We start from the raw sequence: 18,718 nt of genomic DNA, 5'->3' as shown, positions 1-18,718 counted from the left end.
ATCAGGCTTCTAGGTCATAACTATTCCTAAAGCTTTGCAGAGGACAAGGACAGTCCCAAGCTGGGGTTAGGAAAACTGCTTTTTTTTAAAATTGCATGAAATATAAAGTAAAAAAAAAAGTTCAAAAACTTGGAATCAGTTGCCTGGCAGTGATCAATCACCTCTGGAAAAAGAGAGGAGTAACAAGAAAGGGAAACAGGAGTGGGACATGGTGATGCACCATTGCAGCACTCTAATTGAGCCTCACCTCAGGGATGCTCCACAGCATCCTGAAATGCCTGAGTCTCTCCTCTGCTGAAATCAGAAATTTCTGTGTGAAGCTGCTTCCCTAGACCTGAGCAACCTTGTGGTTGTGTCACCTCCCTGCCCAGGGGAGGGTGACCTGGCCCCTGCAGTGGGAGGCAGTGACTCCCCCCTGCTCCCAGGTAGTGCCAGGAATGCTGTTCCCCATCTTCCTTCCTTCCTTGCACACCTGGGCAGGCCAGGGATGGCAGGAGGCTTTGGCTTGGTCGATCTCCCAGGGAGTGCTGAGAACAGGACCCAGATTTGCTGTCTCTCACTCTCAGGCTCAATCTGCTACTGTTCAGCACCCGCCTTATTTATCTTTATCCCACCTCATGCTTGGTTAGAAGCACAAGTAGATGAATTTGCTATTCAGGTTGTTAATGTGCTGCAGCCTCCTCACATGTTTCCTCTTGCTGTTTCAGGCAAATATACAGACTTGTCCTGAATATTTAAGGAAAGCCAAGAGGAGGTCAGCTCAAAGCTGTCTCTAATCCTGTCTGCTGCACTGGCAGTGCTTGGCAGAGGGGGCTAAAGGAGGATGATAAAGCCCAGGATCCTAAGGAATGCCCAGAAGTCTCAAGAGTTGCTGAGCCTGACCTGTTAGAGTGAGGTGAGCTCAGTCTCCAGCTAATCCCCCACACTGACCAGTCCAGAGCTGTGTGATCTGTGGGAGATGTGCCCCTGTCCCCTGTCAGTGGCACATGGCTGACTGGCCATGGGCTGGCTACAGCAGAGAGAGCAGCTGGGATCATCTCCAAGGCTGTGCAGCTCTCTGGACAGGCTTTGGAGCCATGTCCTGCGCAGCAGAGCTGGGATGGGCTGGGGGCTCAGCCTGCCTGGGAAGGCAGAGCCCAGCCCTGGTGAGCTGTCTCAAGGTTACACACACAGCTCCTGCCAGTCCCATGGGTGTGGACATATGTCAGCAGATAAATGCAGTTTTGAGCAGTGCATCCCAGGATAAAGCAAGAGTTACCTACTTAGTCTGTTCTTTTTGGAGGGGCTTGGACTTGCATAACATTTTCCCAATGATTTCTGTGTTACTCATCCACAGGCTGGAGGAGATGTTTAGTGAACTGCCATGAGAATCAAATACCCTTTGTCATTTTGACTCTGAGAAATACTTTGTTGTTGTTGTTGTTAATTTCAAAGATACAAAAATAAAGTCCCTGAACAGCTAATTCCTCTGCATAAGCACTGATTATCCTACACCCCAGCACAAAGGATATCCTAGAAGAACTTGTGTGATGGCAGGGCATCAAGCAAAACCTAAGCACATATGCCTTTGCTTTACAGCCTCTTCTCAAAGCTGCCTCCCTTCTCTCTTATCACTTCCCAGATTCAATTGCACTGCACCTTCTGCTCTGCCTTATCAATAAAGAGCTGTCATCACACATCGCTGTCAAAGCAAAAGAGCAAACTGTTGTCAGCAGATATGCACACAGCAGCCCACTTAGCCAAAGTGACGTTCCCAGCACTCCCATCCTTAGAGAAAGCTGCAGGAATCAGCCATGAAACACCTGATAGGTAAACAGGAATATATGTGTAAACAAGGAATTAATACAGCACTCTTAAAAATTTTTGGTAGCTGTTTTGTCATCTCTACTCAGTGGGAGAGAGTGTGGGGTAAGCCTTTTATTTTTCTAATGACAGTTATTTTTATTTAACAACCTATAGATGGTGAATAGATGCAGTGATTACACTTTCTTAACGTGGAATTTTCCTTTAAGTGGTGGCTCAAAATAACAGACAGCTGCAAGAAACTTTAGGTTTGTACTGGTGAAACTGTCCAACTCCCACAGAGCATCTTTCTCTGTGGTCTGTGCAGTTGGATTTCTTTTTTTATCCCTCTGAGCTGGATTTTTCTTCAAATGTTGTTTATAGGAAATGTGCTGTTTGTCCCACTTTAACACATTCCAGTAGCTACTCTGCAAATTGAATTCCTGACCAAAGATCAACACATCCAATAACACTTTTTATCTTTTGCTATTCAGGAAAAATATTTAAAATATCAGCAACTGAAAATCACCTCCTAAAAATTTCTTCTTTGATTGACACATTCACCCTGAGCTAAATGTGTTTGATTGCAGCTGAATCAATCCATTCATCAGGGATTGGTACTGCCCCAACCCTGCTCCCCATTCATCCAGCCAGGGAAAATGAAGATAGTGTGTTTGTGCACACATTTGTGAGCAGCTACACATACTGGTGTTATCTAAGGATTTTCTCTGGTATCATGGAGGTCATGGAGACTTTTGCTGCTGTTTGCCATAACAGCAGGATCAAGCCTTGGTCTCAATCCTACAAGCATTGTACAGACCAATTTCTTTAGGGAAAGTTTTCCCTTGAGCATGGTCTGCAGGCAGTAACTCCTACAAATATTTTTCTTCATTTGCAACAAAGATCTGTAGTTTGTTAATGTTCTGAAATGACATCATTTACATACAACATGTATGTGCATGCACATGCATGTATATGTGCAGTACCTGATGGATGCATATAATAATCTTTCTAGCTGTTAATGCAGTTTATACTGTATTTGCATTTTTAAACATAAAAATATTGAAAACCCTCTCATTACATTTCAGGAAATTATATTTGGTCCTCTCTGCCAACAAGGCCATCTGTACATTCTGGTTTTGGTGACTAAAAGAAAAGCATAGCACTATTTTACAAAAAGGAAGATTAAAGTGCATTAAGTACACAGAAAGGTGCAGACCCTGCCACGAGCCCCTTCAGACTGTCCCAGATCAGGGACAGCTGGTTGGAACAGCAACAATTCCAGTGCAAATTTCCTCTTCTGCTGGCAACACTTGGCTTCCCCAAATGTACCTGGCCTCACCCCATAGCCCTGCATGGACTGTATTCCTCCTGACATTGCCCATGGCTTATGAGCCTGCAGAACTGGGCCCAAATTAATCCAGGTACCTTTGGAAGCAAAACATTGATTGCCAGCTAATAAATACATTCAAAACAAAACACATCCCTTTTACATGGATCTATTTTCAGAGGTGTGTTAAAAATGGACCTTGGGAAGATTTTTCATCAAAGAAACCAAAGGATAGGGAATCCCCACTGTGGGGCAAAGTGGTGTCAGCATAGTGCAATGAGCTACTAAGCAGGTTCCTTGGATGCACTGCTTGCCATTCTAAGGTGCAATAACCATTATCTAGGTTTCATCTTAAGATACTTGTCTTTTTACAGCTGTATGTATATAGAGAGATATAGCTTGCATGGGATGGAGATTCTTCAGAAATTGCTATTTCATCTAGTTCAGGGCTTTATCTGATTAGCCACAGCTCATTTCAACCCTTGACTTTGAATTTATTTACACTATTTTTGTGCTTTTGAACTTTCCCTTTATGAATAATGTCTGAAGGAATTCCCCTACTGATCTACAGTCGTGATCTTTTGGAAAACATGGTCATTTGGGGATGAGTAATAAAAAAAGTTCTCTGTTTCCTAATACAATTTAATCAATTTGTGAACCCTTTTTATTACGGCTCTAGATTAAAAGCTCTTAAGAGGATGTCTAGATCACCCACATTGGCAGCTTGAAATAGTTCTGGCTGGTCCATCATAGACAGAGCAATCCGAAGTGCTGTCCAAATGTTGCCTGATAGAGCAGGGTGGGGAACGTTCTGCTGATTCCTGCTTTTCCTTTGCAAACTGAGAGCAGTGAGGAAGTTGCTGACAGCCTCTCTGTTGGGAAGAAGAAAAAGAAAAAAGAAACAAGCATTATAATTTGCTTAACAACTACAGGCAAACTTTCTAAAGTTCCATGCCAGGCTTAAATACACTATTTTACAATTTAAAATAATACAATGTGTTCTTCTTGCTTGATTTTCATCAGGAGGGTGTGGCTTGAGGTAACAAAAAACTCAGTCTACCCAAATATTTGGGGGTACTGTTTGCATTGCAGAAAAGCTGCCCTTCATCTTCCCTGTCTCAACCTGACAGCTGGGACCCTGGAATATCACCTTGAATATCACCTTCATTCCTGAAGGATGTTTTTGATGGCATGAACTACTAGAAGCAGTTTAACTCAAGTTTCCCTTTAACATTTTCTTTTACAGAGGCTCTTAAGAGCAGGACTATTTTAAGTGCAAGAATAATCCCACTGATTATAAGAGTGCTTGCACTTAGAGCTACAAAACTGCTTTTTAGTGCCCTGTAAAAAGTTATGACAACATTTTACAATAGCTGAGATTATGTACCTATATTCTGATTATTTTATTCTTAGATGCCTCCAGCTTGAAAATAAATTTTCCCTTGGCAGTTGTGATGCCTGACTTTTTGTTCACACATGTTTTATGCTCACCTGTATGCCCCTAGGTTGATGCAGCTTATCCCCAGGTTGTACCTGGACCTAATGAAGCCAGGCTGGATTTCCAGAGCCCTTGTGTAGGCCTCCACAGCTTCTTCACTGCGGTCCCCGTTTGCCAAGGTTGCCCCAAGGCGGTTCCACAAGGTATAGTCCTGGGGAGAAAAATGACTTTTCCACTGCAGGTGTCAAAAACCAGACATAATGTCTCAGTTTTTGCTTGCAAAGGAAAGAGGACTGCATAAAATAGTAGTATTGTATCTTAATTGACAAGGAGTGTGAGGCTCTGACTCGTGATCAAAGGCAATTTTATGTGTTTAATGCCATTAATCAGCACACAGGTAGGAACTGGACACAGATAAATCTGCTCCTAAACAGAAGAATTATGATATTCATTACATCTTGTAATTAACATTTCTATTTTGGGTCTTAACATTTTAATGGCAGAAGTGGCATGTCATTAATAATAGCCTGATCCAGACAGGAAAGAGGAAATGGCCTGTAAAGCTAAATTTAAAAAAATGTAAAAGTTTAAAATGTACCTCTGGTCGAACAGTCAAAGCAGCACTAAATGCATCTATTGCTCTGTTAAATTCTCCATTTAGGTGAAAAAGAACCCCAAGTCCTGTCTGCAGGTCAGGGTCTATCATATCACCATTCTGGTGAGCAGCCTCCAGGTACAAATCCTTTACTTCTTCAAGTAATGAGCTAGACAAGGGAGAAAAATAACTTAAAGGTCCATCATAGAGTTATTTACAAACATTTCAATGTTGATTGCATAGCCTGAAATTAAAATCTTTCTAATGGATTTCTCAGAAGTATTATATTCCTGAAATTTGTGAATGAGCTTCTTAATCATGGCAAAGGTTTACTTCAGGGTGCTGTTGTAAACTCATGTCTGAAATAAAAAAAGTTCATCTATGAAATGAGGTCAAAGTACAGCCATGAGCCCAAGTGGAATGACATGAAGGTTTACTAAAACTATTCAAATTAGATGAGTTTCTCAGACATAAAACAGTTCTTTACTGGCAAAGATAGTAGTATTTTTAAGGGGAATAGAAAGAGACCAGCCAAGACTCTTGAAGAAAGATGCCAAAATGTAGGAACTTCTGTGCCCACTGTAGCTTCTTAAAACCTTTGCACTGACAGCACCAGATGTCAGCAGGATGAAGCCAAAGTAGAATAACACACTCAGCAATTAAGCAGAACCTGCATATTTTATTTTTACTCATATGAAATTATCTTGTCAACCCCGGACTTGTAAGTGATGAGGGTAAAACATAAGGCCTGTCTTCAAAATGACAAGCAGCGAGATAGCCTGAGTGGTTTGGTTCTCTAAATCATGTTTATGCCTTTAATGACTTTATTATGCATCTCACAGTCCAGAGGTACTTGTTTACTGTCCTCATGAAATCATGATGAAGGGCTGCCAAATCATAGGGGTTTTTTTGTTATTTAAGATGGCCAAGATAAATCAAATGGCTGTGTTGTCTCTTGGTTAGAACCACAAAAGCTTTTAAACAAGAAGGTGCCACCCCCCCCGTATTCTCAGAGAACTCATGTTGCACTGCAAAATGGCTCATTCCTGGATTCTGCTGGGCTGGGATATGGGAAAACAGCAGGAACAGTGCACAGGAGGAAAAACACACACACATGGAGCTGGATAAAGGCTTAGTATGGATGTGGAAGCAGCTGAAGGATGAGGGTGCAGGATGTGGGAATAGAAAGGCAGGAGACAGGGATGGAGGAAAGGGATGGGAGTTGAGGAGAATCATCCTTTTTAAGCTGTTGTTTGGGGTGGGTTTTTTTTTTGGTTTGTTGTTTTTGTTTTTTTTTTTTGTTTGTTTTGTTTTGTTTGTTTTTTGGGTTTTTTTTTAACTTCCAGGGATGGCATAAAAGATAAAGCCTTCAGTCATTAAATCAAATGTTCTCTGTCAGCTTCCCTCTCCTGCTATTAGAGACAAGTTCTTCCATTATAGAGAACAGTCTGGACTTGTACAGAACAAGGGGACACAGCAGGCACCACCAGTTCTAGGGCTATCATTGGTATTTCCACTGTGAGGATTTCCACTTCATTTACCTTTCATCTGCTGTCTTAGACATCCTCCTTGTAAGAGCTGGGGACCCTTTTTTGCTTCTCACTATGTACTTGTATTTTGGATTTTGCTTTATCCAGTTTCTCAGGGCTTGATAGGCTTCCTGTTGATGGCCAGTGTTGGTGTAACTCACAGCCAGGGCCATCAGAGCTTTCAGGTTGTTTGGCTGCAGTTCCAAGCACCTAGGCAGAAAATAAAAAATATATTGAGATATTTCTGCTGCCAAGCACAATGCTTGAATTGTTCCAAAGTAATCCATGTGAAGAAAATCACAATCATCACTCTTGCTCTTTTGAAAACTGAGGATGAGCAGTTTCTGGGTTTTTTTTTTTTGCTCCTAAATCAGGCAACCCCTTGGATTTCTATCCAGGTAAGCTAATAAGGGACATATAAACAAGTTTGAGTATCCTTAGGAGAAATAACTTCATGGTTATCAGTGCTGATGCAATTGAATATTGCTTCAAATGGAAACAAAAACCCATTACAGAAATATAATAATAATAATAATGCTGATATTTTGGAGCTCACATTTTATGTACAAGAATTCTGTGATCTTCACATCTCCATCAGCCTAAAACTGTTGGCAGTTTAGCATTCAGCAGCTGAAGGGAGCTCACTCCAATTAAGAAAACCTCTTCATTAGAGGACAGACTACAGAAAATATGCCAAGTGGCTGGAATGTAAAAAAGGCACTTCATTTGCATCATTAACTCGTATTATTAGGCAATGTAACTTTTCTTTTGTGCATGTACCTGAATTACTCCATGAAATATTTCACTTATTTAATAAAACAGAACTATTAATCACTAGTCATCCCTCTGAAGTCACTGGGAGTTTCTATATCTGTCAATGCTCTACTCTGCTGAAGAAATGCTTCTCATTCCAAGGCAGGAATGACATTAAACATCCCCAGGTCTCCATTACCCAGCACTCATCAGACCCCAGGTTTAGGACAGATCTCCCTCTACCTTTGGAGGGCCACGATGGCTGCCTGCTCATTTTCATTTTCTGCCTGTGTTATACCCAGGAACTGCCAGGCCTGCAAAAATAATAATAACAATTTAGTTTGTTACATATATCCAACTGCAAACAGAGTTACAACCAATATCACTGTTAAACACAGGGGTGAGGAAAAGCAGCAGATATGTCCAGCACTATGGGCATTCTGTCAGTGTATAATCACATGCTGATTTCTTAAATTTGAGTTACTGTACATTTTAAATTTTGCTACAATTTTATGGAAAATAGAGAAGAATAATTATTTAGTTGTATATTATGTACAGGAGGTTATTATATATATGTTATATGTATATTATATATTAGAGGTTTCTAGGGAGCTTGGGATTCTCTGATTTTTTGAAGTACTCTGTTTAATTTAATGTAGGAGGAGATTCAAAGAGCCCTAGATACAGCATAAATATTTTTAACATTTCACAAAAAACAGACTTTAAATATAAACGAGTCGAAAACAGCAACATTGAAGAAATTTATATAACTTGAAATTTTTCAACTCTTGTTAAATCAAAAATATTCATCTTTTGATAGCAGTGTTTACAAGACAGTCTGAAAATATCAGGATGTGAAGGGAAGGTTTGAAATACTTCAAACAACAATATTTCAAAACCAGGTTCTCATCCTGTGAAGAACTCATTGTTATCTATTTAAAGGCACACACTAATTCATCACCCTTGGAATCCAATGTTTCAGTCAGTCATGCCTGGCACAGGTTTGAGCCCAGAAATCATTCCCTCACTCCATGCTGCAGGGAGCTCCCTTTGCCAGGAGAAGGCAGAGCAGTGAATACCTCAGCATCGTTGGGCTCCTGGAGAATCGCAGCCTCCAGGTACAAGATTGTAACAGGCAGGTCACCTTCTTTCATTTTTTTCAGTCCTTCCTCAAAAGCACCAGGCCAGTCTTTGAAGGGATTGTCAGTGTGGAAATAATAACCCTGGAGCAGAGAGATAATGGACCTGTGGTGAATGACAAGTTGCAGGGAATGACAAGTCTAAAAAACGCAGTGACTCACTCTTTTCCAAATGGTGTAAACAACCTTTGCTCTGCGGAAATGGCACCAGCTCTCGCCGTGGGATTTCAATGACAAAAAGTGTAAAAAGTCACATCACCGGGCATTTATGTTTCTGCTCTTTATTTTTAATTTAGCTCTGAAGTTGTACCTTACTGGTGCTAATGCTGGGCTCTCCATCACAGATAATGTCAACAACTCAGAGTGCCCAAGTGCAGAGCTGAACCTCTGAGCCCAGAAAATCCAAAGTGGTGGTAAAGAACACACCAAGCAGCTGAATCCCTGCAGTGCTCATAACTTCACAGCTGCTCAGCTAAAATCCTGAAATCCTCAATTAACCTTCCAGAGACACAACAGTGCTGCAAGCACCTGAGTTTGTTTTAGCATTCCTTGAAGTTTTGCCTTTTTCTCTTGTCACTGCAGTGTAAAGGGTGTGTGGCAATCTCAGCTGCATCATAGAAATCAAATTAAGTATGGAGAAGAAGGAATGAAGAAAGGAGAAGAAATCTCCATAGTCTCTATCCTCAGCAGTGTTTGAATGTGCCAGCCCAGGTATTTTTATTTGGTGCTTTTCCTTAAGTGCCTGATTTCAAAAGTGCCCATAAATCCAGCAGTTGCTTTGTGATCCCTTCAGCTGAATTAGGCTGTGTGCAAGCCTAAACATATTCTCACTGTGGCAAGGTCTTCCAAATCTGCCCCTCCCACAGGCAGTTAAAGAGGATGAGCTCTTTGGGGTACAATTATCTTCCATGTCCAAAGAGTTTCCTTGGGTCCCCTGGAAGAGCTGAGGCTCATCTCAAAGCTGTACTGAAACAAAAAACCTGGTCTTACCTTCTCGATGGTTGAGATGGTGACTTGCCCTGGTGCTTCCTGGTTCTCTGAAATCCAGTTTCTGCGAGCCATTTCTTCCCACTCTGCTTGCATTTTATCCCAAAACTCTGTGTCAGACTAGAAGAAAAGGAGCAAAAGAGAAAATGAACAACAAAACTTTAAAATAAAGGTTTTTGGTTTTTTTAAACAACTTTTGAATTTCTTTCTACCAGTGGTCTGAGTGTCAGTTTTGCTGAGCAGTATTAGTTCTATTAATAATCACATGGACTGAAATGCTACAGCTCCTGTTTGGAGCTCCATATAATTAAATCTCATCTCTTATATTGGAATGCATTTTGCTTACAGAACCCTCTTTATCTCAGAGGCAGTGTGCCCTGTTTGAAGCAGGATTTGCAGCAGCTTACACTGCATCTTATTGATGCTAACAGCAAATTGTTACATAAAATTTGAAGGCAATGAATGCTGGAAGTGCCTGGACAAAGAAAAGAAAGGAAAAAAAAAAAGAAAAATCAACTAAGTGCATATGCAAAGGAATAACAATAGATGAAACAGTTTGAAAGAGAGCAAGCATTGCTTACTTTGGTATATTCAGCATAATTTTCAGCTGTGAGAAAGAGAAATGCCACACTTAGACAGAGGGTGTTTGTGCAAGGGATGTAATACAAATTGGGCTTTTTGACATAGTGGAGAAATCTTAATACTGCATTGTATACTCTGCTGTGAGAGGAATCTACAAGAGATTATAGAATCATACAGTAAGATTAATATTCAGCTCAAAGATGAGGGAAAAATGCTCATACAAGGGAAGGAGAAATTATGAAAAACAGATGAGATTTAGGACAAGGAATGAGATTAGCAACGACCAGAAGGAGGGAACAACTGTGGCTACTAGGAAATGATGCCAAGAAACAGAAATAGAATTATGGAAGGGGAGAAGCCAAATTAAGGTGCTACTTTTTCAGCCTCCACACACTAGTCATGGGACTCTGAGAAGGAGATCCATAGCAGAATATTTGCAGAGCACTACCAGCCTTTCCAAAATTCTCCAGTTCCTACAAGGACATGGCCAGTGTTTCAGTGAGCTGACCTCACTGGGGGCATAGTTTCTCAGCTTATTTATGTCAAAGACAACAGCACAAGTAAATCTATTGAGATTTAGACAGAACCATTTGAGAGCAAGGTGCTAATCAAAATTAATTGAAGGTTTTATGAACTGGTCCAGATAGTTTTGTGTGAGTCTTTGCTATAAGGCTGACAGCTTTGGTGCAGCTTCACAGCAGGCATGATTGGAAAAATAGAGCTTAAAATGTGATTGCATGGCTTGCTGCAACCCTGCTTAGGTGCTGGGGAAAAGGAAAGCAAACTGTCCTCCATTCAGGAAGAAATTCAGGATTGTCTGAATCATGCAATTATTGGATCTGTGAAGGTATCTGCTATGTTCCTCTGTGGAAAAGGAAATAAATTGGGAATCATTCACTCTTGGAGAGGAGATTTCACTCCAGGTAACAGCAGTGAACTGCCCCTGACCACTCTGTTACACCACTTCAGAATTTGCTCTCATTCCAGACTTGAAGAAAATACTTTCATATCAAGAGTTGTGAGATTGCACTGAAATGTCCATTTAGGGTTTGAAAAGGCTGGGAGCATGAATCAAATCACTCCCTCTTTAACTCTTAGCAGCCATGACCAGAGGCAATTGAACCCCCAAAAAGATCCTGTTCAACAGATGCCTCCATCAACCTGAGATTTGTGCTTCTCATTCAGCACAAATCTGCCCAGCACTGAAATAAAAATTATGTGATCATGTTTTAACCAGCAGTAAATTTGAGATTCAGCATGAGGTAGAAATGGGGAAATTTCCCTTTCCTTCAGATCAAAATTAATATGACTACTGAAAACGAATTAGTAATGGCCTTATTTAGTAAGATTAATTTATATAAATAATTATATAAATTGTTAATAGATAATATATAATAGATAATAATATATATTATATTATTATCTAATATATAAATATATAATTATTTATATATATGTATAATTTTATATATTTTTAAATTAGAATTTTTGCTTGTATTTTTCTGACAAAAATTCTTTATGAATCAATGGTGTGGAAATATCAAATCATATTTCTGCAGATAGTAAGCAAGTGGATTTAGGTCTTAAATTCAGATTCTGCTGTTTAATTATATATTTATATATTTATATATTTATAATTCTCACAGAAGTTCACTCTGTGTAAAAACCCAGTGAATGAATGTGCACTCAAGTCGCCTCCCTCAATGTCCATTTACAGAGCCAAAGGAGGGGGAAATGCAATGAGACCAGCTTTGCTATAATCTCTCTCAGCTCATCCTGCACTCCTTGGACACAGGACCCAGCGTGACTTTGCAGGGATAAGGGGAAGTTTGGGCCAGGCTGCAGAATTCTGAGGATGTTCAGCACAAGGGGTTTCTGAAACAGCCACAGCAAAGCTGCCCTGAGCACCTGGACCAGGCTCTGACCCAGGGCTGGTACCAATGTCAACAGCAGAGCAGTTCAGTGTCCTTGAGGAAGAGAATTGTAAATATTACACACATTTAAATACTGGAAATATCACAGTCTTTGCTGGAGGCCTGAGTCTGTTTCAGCTGCCTTCAGTAGCAATTTTTTCACTGACTTCAGTGGCAGGAGGGTTAAATTATTATTGAGCCTTTCTGAAAACCTGGCTTTGGATCAAGGCTCCTAGGTCTAATTTTAGCTCCATTTGCTACACCACCAGTGCCAATTAACCTCATTTCAATGTTTTTGCCACCTTAAGGCTAGCAAAGTACTTTGGATAAACCAAGAGTTTTCAGCCCAGTTGAACACATTTAACACATTCTCAGATCATCTGCAGCAGTTAAGAGGAATGACAACCAGGAAAAATGTTCATACCATCTGACTTCTTCCAAGCAGAAAATTCTGCATTTTGTCAAAGAGGCTATTTTTACTCTTAGTATTTAAAAATATGCTGAAGCAGTTAAACAAATGGGCAGCAAAATATTCCCAGGCTTTTTATTTCCTATGATCCAATGAAAGGGGGCAGGGGAAGTATTTATAAATTTACCTATTATCATAACTTCTAGGATTCTTCCTGTCCTGTATAGCCAAAAATTAATTTGAAACATTCCTCACTGACCAATGCTTAAGCAAGGTTCTGTCACTGTTCTCTGAATCACTGCATTACCATACTCTTTGATGTGAAAAACAGTAAATTAAACTTGTGCGCTTAAATAGGTAAAATTTCTTTAGCTGATATCTTCTTGAAACAAAATCTGAGAATTTTACTGAGGTTTAGAGATAAAAAATGTTTATCAAGGCAAAGATTCCCACTGTGTTTTGAAAGAGTATCAAATGAAATGCATCTGAATGACTCAAGTTCCTGGTTCCTAATTTAACATATGGTTTGGCCAGTTTTAGGCCCATCCAAAGAAATGTCTAAATAGTGAGACAGGGATACTGTAGGTACAGAAAGGATCCAACCAGTACTCATGGGAACCACAAAGCTGATGGTCCTGGAATGTGTTTTCCTAGGCTAGAACAAATGAATCCCATCTTTTTCCTCCTATTGTCACATAATTTAGCTGTAATGTGCTCTGATGCTTCTGAGCAGTACATTATACAGCAGATGGTTCATGTGACATTGTGTTGTAAATAAAATGATGCTGGGAAGGACAGCTCAAAATTCCTTATGCATGAGCTCACAAAACAGTGTGGCATCTGCAGTTTAATCAGAGAAATGTGGAAGAAGAAAATAGCAAAACAGCTTTTTTTTCCATCTCTGAGGCTTTTCATTTGGAAGGTTTTGAACCCTCTTGCTTTTATTTTTATTTATTCTAACTCGTCACCAGTAAGATGGTAGTTAATAATACAATTGTTTTAATGGAATAGAGGTACAGGATGGATCTCAATCCCCATTCTGGCATTTTTTAAAAATTCAAAAGTACAAATTTTTGGTGAAACAGAGCTATTATCAGAAAGATTGTGTTAAAACATACTTCTTATGGCACTTTGAAAATATTGAGACAAAAAATCATGAGGCAAAAATCAAATCTAATTTCCAGAATAACAGAAAAGGTAGCAAGGTCTGCAAGCACCCAAACACTGCAAGGGAATCTGCACCCTTTCTAGTAAAAAAGCTATTTTACTCACCACTTATTCTTAAAAGATTCCCCAATGGCATAGACATCTTTAAACCTTCTTAAGAAAGAATTACCTCACAAATCTTCATTAATCTCAAAGTTTGACATCTTAAAACCATTCCCCAAGCGCTGAGGTGAATACTGGGTGGAGGATAAAGTTTGGTGTCTTCATTTACTGAATTGTTAATTAATTCCTTTCGAACTAGGCCACCAAGAACCTCAGATTTACTTCCTTTTCTTGATCAGTTTTCTGGCTAATCTTTCCACTTGGCGCTTTCCTAATCAAAGAATATTACACAGAAACATCCAAAGCCTAAAAAATGAATTTTTGACCTGTATCTATTCTCTGCTTAAGAAAGCACTAATCTTTCTGAGATGGGCTCCAATTTATTTCAATCACTCCAGCTTTCTTACTAGCTCATTTTAGCTAGGATGAAAATTCAGCTCTTTTCAGATGCAAATGGAAATAACTGCTCTGTGACTTCTTGAAGAATCCTTTCCTTTACATTTTAACTACCTGGCCCAAGGTTCTATTTTAAGCAGAAAGAATAACTTAAGGCTGCCAGCTACAGTTGGGGAAACATTTAATTTGATTCTTTTTAATAGCCATTTTTGAGAGTATTTTAAAGTATTTTAACAACCTGTCTCTGTTGCCTCAGAATGACCTTTTAGTCTGTAGGGTTTTGGGGTTTTTTACAGTATATTCTCCTCCTCACTTTACTCTGCACAGTAATTCAATAATGTCTTGTAATCTGTTGTTGGACTCAACTCATTTTTCTTACTGTGAGTGTCTGGAAACTCCCCATCACACAAGTTTCTGGCAATTGCAGGAGTTCTGACATCATTTGCTTAACCACCAGCACTGAGATGTTCAGCATGAGATTCCCTGTGCTGCCTTCCCAGGTTTCAGCCCAGCACATCCCACCCTGAGGATCAGCAAGTAGGAACATCTAAAGCATTTCCAGCAGTGGCAATTTGAAAGCAAGTTCCCTCCTTTCCTGCCAGAAGCAAATGTGTGTGTGATGTGTGACACCAGAAACATCTCCTGTGCCTCACCAGCAGTTGTTGATGAAGAATTTATTTGATCTGGAAAGAAAAAATGCCTTCTGTGCTTGGTTTATGAAAGAGCTAATTTACTGATTTTGTCCATTTTAACCTTGTATGCTGAGACCAGATTTTTTTGTGTGCAGCAAAAACCCAAGAAACCATGGTAGAAACCCTGCACTTTACCATAGCATATAATGAAAAAAATCCCCAAAAATCAGATTAATTGCTTCAACAGGAAATTCCCTTTCTAGCTAGAAGCCAGTATCAGACTTAGGCATAGTTTTGTTTCTCATCAGCCACTATTAATCTAGAATAGTTCAACTGTCAACACTGGAATTAGAATGGTCTATAACTTGAGTTAGAAGAGTATTAAAATACATGACTAAAATTTAAATCTAAACTCAAGCATCCCTGAAGCATTCTAGATGGTTTGGAGACTAATGAGCCTGCAGTGCTAAAAATGCTAAAAATAACCAGTTTTGAGGAACTAGTTTCACAGCTTCATCCTCTGCACCCTAAGAACTCATTTCAGTGGCTGTTACATAATTTAGCCTGAAATTCTGTCCTTGCTGGAATGGAGACGTCTTGGCTCTTTGTGGTGATGGGATTTTGAAGGGCTCCCCATGGAACCCCTGAGAAGATAATGAAGATAATGATGCTCCAGACCAATGCTTATATCTGATTTTTTGTGGAGTTCTGCTAAAAAACCTGTGTTCTACTTTGTGTCTAGAGAGGATCAATTTGGACTAGTGGTATAGGACAACACACAAGAGATGTTTTAGATGTTGGCAATGTAGAAGTCAGTGAAAAAAACCCCGAAGTGCAAGAGGAGAAATATCTAAATACCTCTATCTTCTCAAACCAAAGGATTTACCAGGAAACAAGAATACTCCTGTGCTAAGCATTCTGCCACAGGTTGTAAAAATGTGAAAATGGTGCATGGATGGTGATTCTGCACAGCTCTGCTTTACAGCAGGTAATTGTGCTTTCATCAGTGATTCTGAGCTCTGCTTTCCCAGGGAGACTTGGTTTGTGTCTGGGTGTAAAGAATTGATGGCACACAATTCCCTCTTTTCCTTGTGGTTTGGAATTAGCTACATTTATGGGGCATTTAGCCATTTGCTCTACCAATAAAAATCCAGCTTAAAAACTTGGTTATCTCTAATGTTTTTTATAGCTCAGTATTTTGGATTTCCTTTTTTTAAAGAGACAAGTTGCTATTTTAAATTAATAGCTCCATGAATTGCATCTTTTCTCTGTTTTAAATAATCCAATTCCAACTCTCTTCTCTGCTTGTGCTGCAAGATAAAAAAGAAATCTGTAGAACTTCAGCTGAAAATGAAAACAGTAAATGAAATAATACCTCAACAGCTGCCTTTGCTCTTTCAAATTCCTCCTCCAAGGAGTGATTTCTGGAGAGAAGAGGTGTTCCCCAACGCTGCTCCTTACTTGACCGTGCCTAAAAAACAGAAGAATAAATCAGAAAGGGATGATAGACCCTCTGTCACACTTCTGAGTTATTTCCTTAATTGTCTAGAGCCCCAAATGACCTTTTTCTTGGGGAAAACTACTTCTTTCCCTGCATGAATTCCTCTGAATTCTCTTACGCTGTAGCAGAGACCACTTCTCATGGGAAGCAGAGTAATTTATCTTTTCCAGATTTTTCATTTCACTCAAGATGTGTGAAAGATAAAGAGACATATGAGAAAAGGATATGCAAGGCTTGGACTACAAAAGGAGAGAGCTGACTATATTGTAAAAGACTTTTACCTTCCTTGTTCTTTCTGCACTATGACTGTGGTGATGCTTTCCACTGACTATGAGCCAGGAAGAAAACATTTTTTTTCCCTGCACATTTTGTGTTTTTCTTTCAGCTTTTCTTTTGGGATCACATTGGAGAGCCAGGTTTGCCCTGGATAGCACTGGAAGGGCAAATCCTTTTTACAATCAGCATCTCTCTTATGTACCATACTATTGGTCAATTCCACTGGAAGCACATAATAATTTTTCCCTGTTCTTTTTCTAAAAACAATGTTTTGTTTGTTTGGGTTTTTTTTACAAAAAGCACTGTACAAAGCCAAACAATATTTAAGGATGTCAGAAAAAGCACAAAGTGGCCTAATCTTGCTAAACAAGGCTCTGACTGCTAATCCCTTCCCCAGTGTTTGTCAAGAGGTTAAACTCATTAGCCACTTGTGTGCCCGTGCTTCCAATTGCATTCATTTCCCTGATTATATTTCTGATGACTGTACTTGTAATATTAAATTTCTGTGAATCACACTGCTAAAAGACTAATTTTGATCACATCAGACTCATTGAGCTGTCTCTGCAAAAGTTGGAATGGGCTCTGCTGGGATGGAACATCTGACACTCATTGTCACGTGTGATGTATGGTCAAGCACATTTCTCTGTGGCTCTACACACATGGCCTTTTTCCCTAGAAAGATGACATTCATTTGTCAAATGAGCCCTAGGTTTTCTGTTTGGTTCCTGAGGCTTTGGTCTCTCAGTTAGAGAGTGATGAGTGAAATGCACACTGAGTGGATGAAACACATAAAGTAAGAAAACAATACAGCACAATTTCTGTGAGAAGTTCGTGGTGGTGGTGGGGACTGTGAGTGTTCTCCTGTGCTGGCCTCTGGACTCTGCTCTGACAGGAAACTCACTGTGAGGGAATGTCCACACTGAGGATCTATTGCTTCTGCTTTCACCTCTTCTTCCTCTAGTCCATGTATGGAAAAAAACTATTTTCCTTTGGTGAGGCCAGGAAGAGATTTCAGGTTGTCATTGAAAACAAATCAAAACCCAGTCCTATACATAAAACAGTTCCTTTACTGATTAATAGAACTTAGGGCAGAGGAGATAACTGGTTCAGATCATTCATTTGTCTGTGTATCACATAATGGCATTTGTCTCTCAACACCCATAGAATCAAAATTATGTTTTTCAGAGAATAAACTGAGGTTTTCTGGAATAAATGTCTTTGAGGAAGCTGCTTGGGTTTAATTTAAAGTTATCAAGAGACCTTAATGTCATCACTTTGTTTGCAATTTGTTTAACTGCCCTCCTTGTTTCTCTTATTAATTTTAATTTCAGTTTCTCTCTATTACTTCTTTTTTTTCATACTTTTTAATACTCCCTATTTTCTCTATAGAAAGATACTGATTACTTTAATCAGGTTTTAGTGATATAAAGACATTTAATGATATAAAAGCATTAAAATATTTAATAGTCTCAATATTAAACACTCAGATTTTAACCTTTTGGTGTCACTTTTACTCTCCCTCTTAATTTTCTATAGCCATCCAGACAACCAAGATGAACCTTTTTTTCCAGCACCTGTCTTGCTGCTTCTGTATGCAGAAACCAGGAGATCTCCTATCTCCCACTAATTATGTTTACTTCTACACACTCCTCTTCCCCCAGTGCTGCACAGGGAACACTCCTGTTGTTTCAAACAGCTTTCCAGCACAATGTTGTGAGCAGAGACTCTGTTCTTCCTCTGAAATGCGTGATTCTTGAAAGGACTGTATTGCAGTATATATTTATACAGTTGCCTTGATCACCAGCTCCTTTTTACATATCCCTTATTTTATTTTTTTTTATTCCACTGCTGCATCATATGGAAATTCTCTGAGGAATTTGCTTGCATGTTTATTTTCAGATCAATTAAACTGAAGAACATTGTTTGTCTTTGGAATTCCAGAACAATCCCTATGTGATTACAATTCCTAGTAAATAACTACTGCTCCTGAGCCCTCAGGTTGGCCAGTTTTAATCTGTTTAACAACTGCTTTATTCACATTGTGTCATGCCAATTTTACAAGCAGAATATGACATATTAATTCCAAACTCTTGTAGAGTATCACACATCAACATTTATCAACTCGACCTGTAATCCGATCAAGGAATTAAATTTGTTTTTCTTGACACAGGACTCTCTTGATAGGCT

General features: G+C 39.4%; 1 protein-coding gene across 3 annotated transcripts in view; it reads right to left on the bottom strand.

Moving 5' to 3' along the window:
- Positions 1-2,669: 2,669 nt before the first annotated feature.
- The window catches only part of PEX5L (peroxisomal biogenesis factor 5 like), a 96,970-nt gene continuing 80,921 nt past the window's right edge, over positions 2,670-18,718 (bottom strand). For all 3 annotated transcript variants that reach the window (XM_031055458.1, XM_005419016.2, XM_031055459.1), the window contains 8 exons: positions 16,130-16,225; positions 9,557-9,673; positions 8,507-8,650; positions 7,671-7,741; positions 6,687-6,884; positions 5,149-5,314; positions 4,604-4,761; positions 2,670-3,984 (listed from right to left, as the gene is read on the bottom strand). In XM_031055458.1, the coding sequence (XP_030911318.1) occupies positions 3,780-3,984; positions 4,604-4,761; positions 5,149-5,314; positions 6,687-6,884; positions 7,671-7,741; positions 8,507-8,650; positions 9,557-9,673; positions 16,130-16,225 (1,155 nt within the window). In that variant the 3' untranslated portion in view covers positions 2,670-3,779. The remainder of the gene's footprint in view (positions 3,985-4,603; positions 4,762-5,148; positions 5,315-6,686; positions 6,885-7,670; positions 7,742-8,506; positions 8,651-9,556; positions 9,674-16,129; positions 16,226-18,718) is intronic.

This window comes from Geospiza fortis, unplaced genomic scaffold (assembly GCF_000277835.1).
Source record: "Geospiza fortis unplaced genomic scaffold, GeoFor_1.0 scaffold172, whole genome shotgun sequence".
Taxonomy (NCBI): Eukaryota; Metazoa; Chordata; class Aves; order Passeriformes; family Thraupidae; genus Geospiza; species Geospiza fortis.
The sequence above is the reverse complement of the archived record's forward strand: the minus strand, read 5'-3'. Positions and strand labels throughout refer to the sequence as shown.